The 10,337-nt window shown below is 32.8% G+C and overlaps 1 protein-coding gene across 1 annotated transcript; it reads right to left on the minus strand.

Annotated features, from left to right (window-relative positions):
- Nucleotides 1–5,474: 5,474 nt before the first annotated feature.
- LOC145113231 (uncharacterized) lies at nt 5,475–7,206 on the minus strand. Its single transcript, XM_079049340.1, has 4 exons — nt 6,963–7,206; nt 6,817–6,902; nt 5,958–6,743; nt 5,475–5,876 (listed from the first exon to the last, which is right to left on the minus strand). Exons 1-4 carry the CDS (start codon nt 7,204–7,206, stop codon nt 5,475–5,477), a joined length of 1,518 nt encoding a protein of 505 aa, XP_078905466.1.
- Nucleotides 7,207–10,337: the final 3,131 nt, after the last annotated feature.

A 10,337-nucleotide genomic window follows, 5' to 3' on the forward strand; every position in this document is an offset into this window, starting at 1 on the left:
TATAAAGATTGTTAAAATCCGTGATCGTATGAAGAAGTCACGACGTCCAAAACACAAGACCTAAACCAAACTACAAGAACTAAGCAACCAAGCAGCCAAGGTCGCGGTGGAGGTGGCCATAAGCATGAACAACCCTGAACACCTTATTAATGATTGTCCCGCATAAGATGTAGTGAGAAAAACCTAAAAGAAACAGATCATAAGTACTGAATGTGTACAAAAATAACAAAGACTTATTTTGCAACAAAAAAATATATTAAGAGCACAATGTGCAAAAAAATATTAAGGACTAATGTGTACAAAGTGATAAATATATTATCCTTTTAAGTCATTTTTTTTTCGGTTAAACTTGTGTCAGAGTTGCAGAAATCGGCATTGACGGCCAATTAATCGTTTGGCGGCCTTGAACCGATTACGATTAGGGTGCTTGACTTAAAATTGGTCAAAATCGATCAAACTTGGCTTGACGGTCCTCGGCGGTCATAGGCGGGAAATATTTAAAAAATTCAAATTTTTTAATTTTCAAATATTACACCAAAATTTTAAATTTTCAAAATTTTTAGTTTTCAAAATTTAAAATATTTTACTAAAATTTTCAAATACTTATTATTTTTAGGATATATTAATTTTTTAAATAATTTTATTAATAATTTAGGGTCCTTGATTAATCGCCGCCTAGTTCGTTTAATCGTTTAGCGTCAGTCGACCGCCGAACTATCGTCGAACGGTTTTCACAACCTTGCCTGACGTAGCCGGTCATAAAGACTAAATGTATACAATTAAACAAGTTAAAAGGGATAAATATGGACGAAAAAAAACTCAGTGACTAAATATGTTCAAATCGAAATATATATTACCTTTTTAAGTCATTATCCCTTATTTCTATCCCATAGTATTTTATATAATTTTACATATTTTAAAAATTTTCAGCTATTTAGTTCCAACTTCCATCTGTGAGCTTTGGCTTCAACTTCCATAGTAAATTGAAGCTACCCACTAGGATCAAATTTTGTGGAACACGTCATATTTGTATCAAGTGAAATACTCATATTTAGGGAAATTACAAAACTAGCCTTTTTTCCTAATTACTTATTAAAAAATAGCCAAAAAAAGCTCACTTAGCCAAAAATAGCCCACAAAAGAGTAGTCAACATTCGGTTGACTACGGTCAACAGGGGATGACTACGGTCAACGCCCGTTGACTACTCTTTTCCCCTAATGGGCTACTGTTTCAAGGGGCCGTCTACTTTTTCGTGGCCCATTAGCCCAAACTATATAATGAATTTTTTTTCAGATTAGGTCATTTTTCTATTGTTTTTTTATTGTTAGGCTACGTTTTTCTCTCAATGGAGCACCCGAAGAACAATCATGTTTGTCTACTTTTCTTAAAAATTTTACCGTGTTTGTGATTAGGAGTAGGTTTTGTTTATGGGGATAAATTTTTTTTTGAAAAAAATTGAAAAAAAAATATATAAAACCGTAGGTTTCATATGAAACCTACGGCGTACAAGTGCCCAATGCACTGTTTGTGCAGTTTCGACTTGTACACCGTAGGTTTCATATGAAACCGTACGGACGTTATTTTTTTTTCTTTTTTTTAAAAAAAAATGGTATCAATAGAATAGGAATTGGATGTATTTTGTTGTGGTATAATTTTTTTTATAAAAAAAAAGGGAAACTGTAGGTTTATTAGAAACCTACAGTGTACAAGTATTTACTGCACAGTTTGTGCAGTAAACACTTGTACACCGTAGGTTTCACAAAAAAACCGTTTTTTTTTTTTTTTTTTTTTTTTTTTTTTTTTAAATTAAAAAAAATTTAATAGCCAATAAACATTTGTATCCCCTTGTATGTATCTTATGATTTTTTTTGGAAAAAAAAATTGTAGGTTTCCTAAAATGTATGGTTTTATATATATATTTTTATTTTCAATTTTATTAAAAAAAATTTTGTTTAAACGTATTTGTAACGATTGTATCCCCTTGTATGTATCTTATGATTCAATGTTTTGCATGTTGTTAAAAATGATGTTATTTTCTACGTCTCAATTATAGCATACAATAGCAATGTAGTATCTATTTGAAGAAGTTTTTATGTGTATAATGTGTAGATACTTTGTATTATACTGTATTGATAAAATAACATTGTGTTTTGGTAGTTTCGGGTTTGTTATAAAATATGTTATTGTCACACCATTTTTAAAGTACAATACTATTTTTTGTATACAAGTAGTATAGAAAAGACAAAATTTTGTGTAAAATAATTTACTTTGGTATTTTATAGAAAGTAAATAGATTATATGAAATGTTTAACTGTTTTATTGTGTGATACTCCAACACTGTTTTTTTTTTATAAAACCTTATTTAACTTTATTTTTTATTTATTTTGTAGCTTCTTAATAAAAAGATGACATGCAATATATCTGTGAAAGCTTCATGTCACAAGTTGCATGAAGTTTTGAGTCAGTTGAACGGGCCGGTTCGAGAGATATTTTCAAGGACTAGCTTTGGTTACCTCTTGGATCTACCGGCTCAGTCCGGAGACGGACTACTTATTCATGGCCTACTACTTCACATGCTGCGTCCTACCCCTGAAAGTGATGCAGCTGAGCGTCTACATTTCATGTTTTCTAGACGTTCTTTATCATTTGGGCCGGAAGAGTTTTGTATTGTCTCGGGACTTTACATGGGCCGTTTTCCTACTTCAAGGATCGAATTTTCAACCATGTATAATCACGGATACGGTGATAATACATTTCGGTCCAGAGTCTTCCTGTATCGCACGGACACTACGTTACTTGTAGAAGATTTAGAGCTACTTATCTTGAACCGACGGTTCAATGAGATATCGGCTGACGATGCTGTATGTGCGATTTTGCTATATATCCTCAATCAAGGTTTTTTTGGGAAAAGAACCCAAAGACAAAGTCACGAAGGAATTTCTGTGGGTGGTGGAGAACCTGGATGAATGGAACAGGTATTTATCAATTTAATATTATAAAAAATACTATTTTTTATATGTTTAACTAATAGTTTTGCATATAATATAGGTTCTCGTGGGGGAGTTACCTATGGAGTAAAACATACCCTAGATTGTCGGGTATGTTTAAGAAATTTGAGGATCATATGTCCAAACACCCCACAAAACCTTGTGTGTATACACTATCCGGTTTTGTTATTCCGTTGAAGGTAAAAATATAATTTTAAATTTTTTGGTTTTTATTTTTTCATAATCCCTGTTAATTATTGCTAACTCTTATATATTAATGTATATTTATTACAAGATATGGATATGGGAGATGTTCCCACTAGCTCGGGGGAATGTTGCGATACGACGAAACAATTTATATCCTCGTATGTTGCGGTGGTTTCACCTTAGGAGGTTAACATGGGAGAAAGTTTGAGATCTTTTCGATGTTGACCAGGACGAGGCACATCAACCGAAAAGAAAGATGATTGCCTCAGATGTCGAGTCATCTACTCCACATTACTTGACATATATTTCTAGTCTGAATCCTGAATCGCCAGAAGTCCCTTCTTCTGTACGCTACAACTTTAGAAAAGATGTAAGTAAAATACTAAAAGTAGTATCTAGTATATTAAAAATTTTCAACTATTATTGATATATAAAAAAATTTATGTAGGGAGCATCTTCATCTGATCCATCCTGTGGAAACAGCCGATCTACCCAGTCCACCGGAGAAACTCATACGGTGGGAATTAATAGGAGAACAGCCCGAGAAATAATGGCAAGACTTCAAAGCTTGGAGGAAGAAATCCGAGGAATAAAATGTAAAGAGGGATTTGAAAAACGGGATGACAATAATGAATTTTTTGACGCAGCGTTTGGGGTAAAATATTTCATTTTATAAATTTACTATTAATTCTTAACGAAGGTTTCGAGGTAAAATAATTATTTGTTAAATTATTTTTCGTTTAAATGTAGGGGAATGAAGATGTGGGAGGTAGTTATCGGATGCCAAGCCCGGTGAACGAACAATTCGGTAGTCCACCGAATTCAAATCGAGTAAACGAGGATGATGATGTTGGTCGTAGAAAACAAAAAAAACCTGTGAAGGTGGTTATAATTTTATTTTTTTTTGTATATTAATTTTTATATATTTTCAGAGTATATTAAATAAATTAATATGTATTTTGTAGAAGAAGAAAAAGAAGATTGTTGCCAGCAACATCGTGGATGCGGAAAATCATATACCCGTGCCTCCTGTTGCAAAACCAGGTCGTCCGGTTAGGGTATTGAAACCTTCTCAATATCTTAGCTCTCCATATGTTTATGTAAGTTTCTTTAAAATTATATTTACTATAATTTTTTTTAACTATATGGATACTTATTGACTACGTGTATACTGTAGGTTCAAAATGCTCCCCAATATCGTCCGGGTGGGGTAATACGCAATGAACCACCACCCCCCGTTTCTTTTAGCGATCCCCCGACACTTTTATTGGAGCCGTATGTCATTCCTGGATGTGCCGCCCCTTCATTATACATGGGAAACAAACCGGCTGTTTATTTGAAACATCGGTTGTACACGCTTTCGTTCTGTGACCCGCTCCCGGATGCAAACTCATCAGTCATTATGCCCTTTTGTGTAGATTTTTTCCTCCCCCCAGATCCGCTCCCCGATCCCCTACCCGTACAATCGTTCCTAGTGTGTCCAAATTGACCGCATGTAGAACATTCTTGTCGTATGGGTCGCTCACCTTGCGACGGAATACGTCCAGTGTTTCTTGGCCTACCCGGCTGACGTCTCTCCATTATGGGTGGCTTCACGGTCATCACATCATCGGGGATCTCCCACTCAGATGGACTTGGTAAGGGGTTCACAGACTCCTCGTAAGTTTTCCTCAATGTTTCTGTAAAGTAAGCTTTTAAAGCGAATTCCGAACAATCTTCGTAACGGTTCATTGTCAGCACTTTTATAACATGGCCACAAGGTAAGTCATCTATTTGCCACCGCCTACATGTACAGGTTCTTTGTTGGAAATCAACAATGACACTTTTGTGGTTAGAGCTTTTCACTTCAAATCTGCTATTTGAGATAGGGTACACCATCCAATTATTACAAGCATTCTTATTTGCTTGTATAATCGTTTCAGCCCATTAGGTGAGTGTTGTTTTAGTTTCAGCTAAAAAAATAGACATAGTTTTTCATAAAATTATTACTACACGAGTTAAGAAAATACTCAATCAACAATGTATATAAAATATTAGTACCTGCAACATTACATTTCTGAAAACTCCATTTTTGCATTGTTGCACGAAAATACTCAATCAACATCAATATTGGCATCTTTCTTGCAAATCATGACATTGAATTTATCGACTCCGCACTATTTGATGTCATAAGAAAATACCGATTCCCAGGAAAATGTGCTCTGGCCCATCTTTCTGGATTGATGTTTTGTAGGTATTCCCATACATGAATATTTACATTTTTTATTTTTTTCATCGCATTATCGAATTTTTTTAATGGTATAGGCTTTGCATGTCTCCCAAAATAATGCGTGCATTGTATCGCTACTTCCAAATTTTGCTGAAATGTTGAAATACAAATGGATACCACATATTCCATGATAGGCGTGAGGAAATATATTTGCAATTGATGTCGCTATGGATGGAGCCCTATCAGATATGATTGTAAGGTCTTCCAAATTGCCTATACATTCACGTAGCTTTCGAAGGAACCAGGACCACATCTCAGTACTTTCACTTTTGCAAATGGCATAAGCAACATGCATGATTTGGTTTTGACCGTCCATTGTCACTGCGAGCAACATCGTGCCTTTGAATTCATCCTTGAGGTGACCACCATCAATTATTAGGGTCGACCTACAATATTTGATGAACGCTCGTACCTACAATTATTTTTTATTGCATTAACAAATACCAATTAGGATTCATATTTTATATTTGTTATAAAAATTAACACTGCTTACCGAGCAACCCAACGCGATAAACACGAACTCAAACCGATCATCATCGTCTACTCTTATCTGAGTAACAGTTCCTGGATTGTGCTTGACCAAGTTGTGCAGATACACTGGTAGTTTGGTGAATGAATCCTCTTTGGTACCTCTTAACATCAACAACGCATACTGTTTTGCACGCCATGTCTGTTGGTATGAGATATTGATTGGAAATTTCGAATTGATGTCCCTAACAATTTCATTGCCCCGATAAACTCTATTATAGTCTCCGGCCAATACTTCAGCGATAAAGTGGCCGAGTACCTTTTTCTTTGATTGTCGATGATTAGACTCCAAATTTGTCTCACAACATGTGTGTTGGTCAACAACTTTTGTGACTTGGAAAGCAGTAGTCGATTGGATTCCCCTTGCCCTAACCATCCATGAACAATTTTTAACCAAACAAACAACCTCGAACCTTCCTTTGCTCGATCTGGTAGTCTTATACTGCTTACCTTGTTCCATGCATTGTCTTCCGATTGCAAGCTTGAGCAACTCTTTGTCATAAAAAATGTCTAAAACCTTAATCTCTTCACTTATATCCACCCTCTGACATGGAATGTTCACATCAGCGTTTACAGGACACGAAGGCAAAGGGGGCATACCATGAAACATGGTATCTGAATAAATAAGCTTAGATTCGTCATCTAATTCTTCTCCGTTAGAATCACTATCTAGGCCGGATATATCCAACTTGTCACAATCCGCAAACTCGCCATATCCTTTTAGTTCACCATCATGCAAAAACGGAACTTCCTGTTTTCCAAATTCATTACCAACCTTATTCACCACGGCTACTGCTTTTTTTTTTGTCAAATGATTCATTTACACCAACATCATTAACATATGCACCAACATCATTATCATCGATATACTTATAATTCTCCGGTGTAACATACATAATCGGTTCTGGCACTACATTTACATTTTCAGCAACACTATGATATTGACTTTTACTTGGACTTTTAAAATTACCTATTGGGTTGTTGCTCCCTTTTCCACTTGATAAATTTGCTGCAGATGCCTTTCCTCTATCATCCATTTCGTTCGGCCAAACGCCTTCTTTAACCACCACATACACAGACACATATTTATCTCCAACGCCATTTATTACCTTTATCAGCTTTCTAATATCACGATCATCAACAATACCACAATAATAGAGTTGTTCTGGATGTTGATAGGCCAAACTAACTTTTGATTCTTCGGGAAGACCCATCTTGCACTTGACCAACTGAACAAATTCGGTGAACGTTGTGTTTTCGTAAAATTCAACACTTAAATAAAACATTCTCGGATTGTATCCCAGTGGCCAAACATATGATAATTGGGAATTAACAAACTCCCATCTTCCATCCGTAATGAGCAATACAAAATACTCGTTACAACTCATTATCTTAATTTTGAGGATAAAGAAGCTAGAGAGAATAAACTTTCCAAAAATATAAAATACTTAATATATATAAGATAGGTTGAAAACAGTAGTCAACTCTGACGAAAAAGTAGTCAAGTTTAACAAAAAAGTAGTCAAATTTAGCAACAAAGTAGTCAACTTTACCCAAAAAGTAGTCTACTCTTTTCGTCAGAGTTGACTACTGTTAAAATTAAAACAAAATAATTCAAACAAAATAATTGTTAAAATTTAAACAAAATAATTGTTAAAGTTATTGTACATATTATAAACACTCTTTTTTATACTCTATATTACATAAAAAATAATAAAAAATTTTTTAAAATAAAAAATCAAAAATCAAAAATTAAAACCGTAGTTTTTTTGGCCAAAATAGTAGATAAAACCCCTCCCAAAAAAAAAACCGTAGTTTTTTTTGCGAAAACCGTAGCCTACGGTTTGGGAAACCGTAGGTTTTTTAAAACCTATGGTTTTGAATGTCAAAATTGAAAAAAAAAATTTATACAAAACGCGAAACAGGAGACGAAATGGCGAAACAGTAGGCGAATTTCGAAACCTACGGTTTCGTTGGCTATTTTTGGCAATTTGCTAATTTTTGGCTAAAAACTGTTAATTACTTAATTTGGCTAGATTAGTAATTACCCCTCGTATTTATTTAGGAAAGATTACATCTAAGCTATATTTGACAGATATCTTGAAATTGATAGTTGGAATCTAATAACCAAAGCTAAAAGTTTTAGCTTTTTATTTAACTTTCAGAATATATAAAATGATAAAAAATTATAAAAACTCTAAAAAAATCAAGACTCTAAATATCGTAAGAAACGACTTGGCGGCAATGTCAAGCATCAAATTTTATTGAGTCGTGACGAGCAACGTCGTTTGTAAAACGTGACTTAATGCGACAATTTTGTATATAATTAATAATCATATATATAAACATATTAGTCATATCTTGAATTTTAAGAGGTATAAGTTACAAAGTTTTTTGTACAAATCAATTATGCATAAATAACTTATTTATACTTGTCAAAAACTTGAAGACTTGAATTAAGGTAGATTATTAAGAAATTCAATTTGGAGCAAAATGATAATTTTAAAATATTAAATTCATGTATATAAATTAATTTGTATTTTTAAACTAGACATAAATATTAATAAATTTACATCAATAGTATAAACAAGCAATATAAATATTAGGTCTAAACATAAATATTTTATTTAAATGTGGTAATTGTTTATTACATAATAACTAATAATAAAATCTAATAAGTATTTCCCCGTAAAAAACTATTCGCTAAAAGAGCTATTTATTGTCGCCGCTTTGCGCGACCACACATCTAATATATAGTTTTCTTGTTCATGTTCGTTCGTTTAAAAAAATTACATTGTTCATGTTCGTGCGTTTATGTTCGTGAACATGTTAAACGAACATAAACTAATGTAGATAAATAAACATAATTGAACATATATGAACATAAAGGAACATATAAAATAGTAATGTAATCAAACAAAACTGAACATATATTAACATAAAAGTAACTTAAATGAACGAACATAAACGAACGTAAACGAACAACATAAACAAACGTTCATGAACATATTTGAACGAATGAGACCATTGTTCATGTTCGTTCGTTTAACTAAACGAACGAGAATTTGTGTTCATGTTCGTTCATTTATTAAATACACGAACATAAACGAACTGTCCGCCGAACGGTTCATAAACAGTTCGCCGAACGTTTAGTTCGTTTACAGCCATACTCGGAGCCATGACGAGCTTTTTAGAAATTGCAAAAAACTACTTGAAGTAGCTTCTGAATTATGACCTTTTTATTTAAAGAAAAAATAAGTTCATGACCCCAACAAAAAATTTCTTTAATTCTAGTTTTATTTTTTAAGGGTTGTTAAAATCTCATAAAAACTTGTTTCCTTAAAACTCTAGAATAAACATGTTACTAAGGTGTTGTTTGTTTTTTCAAAGACAAAACATTTAGAGTCTGCAGACAACATCTGTAGACCTCTGCATTAGAAGAGGTGGACCAAATGTCTCAAGTATTCAATAAGAAGAATATTTCTTTTTTAACGTTTGTATACTGTTAAAATAAACTGAAATTTAAATAAACCAACTTTTTAAACATAAAAATATTACAACATAACTAAAATTTTCATCAACTATAGCTTAAACAACTAATTCACGAATATAATTGTAATATTTAGGTTTATAGTAAACAAAACATTTTAACATAAAAAAGCATAACCTTTACCGAGGGGTGTTTAAAATTAGATATCTGAAATTTCGGATATCTGAAAAATACGGATAATAGGAGTCGGTGCATAAAAGCCATAAATATTTTTTTTGTCCGGATACAAATTCAAATATCAATTCGGTTACCCGATTTTTTTTTGTTTTTTGAAATCTTTTTAAGTAATCTAAAAACAATAAGCAACATTCAGTGAATAAAATGCTAAAAAAAACATCATAGCTTTTATATAAAGTATTCTAAACCAAAAACAAAAGTATGATTATTATCAATGAAGCATAACCTAGAAACTTTAAAATATAATATGTCTAAGGGAGAACAGAGTTGTAACAACTCGAAATTTCTAACATCTAATTTAAGGGAAATATCATCGTTTTTCTTACTAAATGCGAAATTCTACTAAAATTAAAACACTTCTAAATCTCAGGTTAATCACGGGTTTACTATAAAAATCTATCTATTAAAATGACCAACAAGGAAATACATTGAATAACAATCCACTATCTAATTCTTGTCATTGTGCTTCTGTCTTTTCTTCTGATACCACGGCTGCTACTTGAACCTACAAAAAATAAAACATATCTACAACATCAAACACAATGTGTCTTATGAGTTATTCTATCTTCTTTGCTTATCTTTCTTTTCATTTCTTCTCATACTCAGAGATTTAATCAC

The sequence above is a fragment of the Lactuca virosa genome, chromosome 5 (genome assembly GCF_052849685.1).
Source record: "Lactuca virosa cultivar CGN04683 chromosome 5, Lactuca_virosa_CGN04683_v6, whole genome shotgun sequence".
Taxonomy (NCBI): Eukaryota; Viridiplantae; Streptophyta; class Magnoliopsida; order Asterales; family Asteraceae; genus Lactuca; species Lactuca virosa.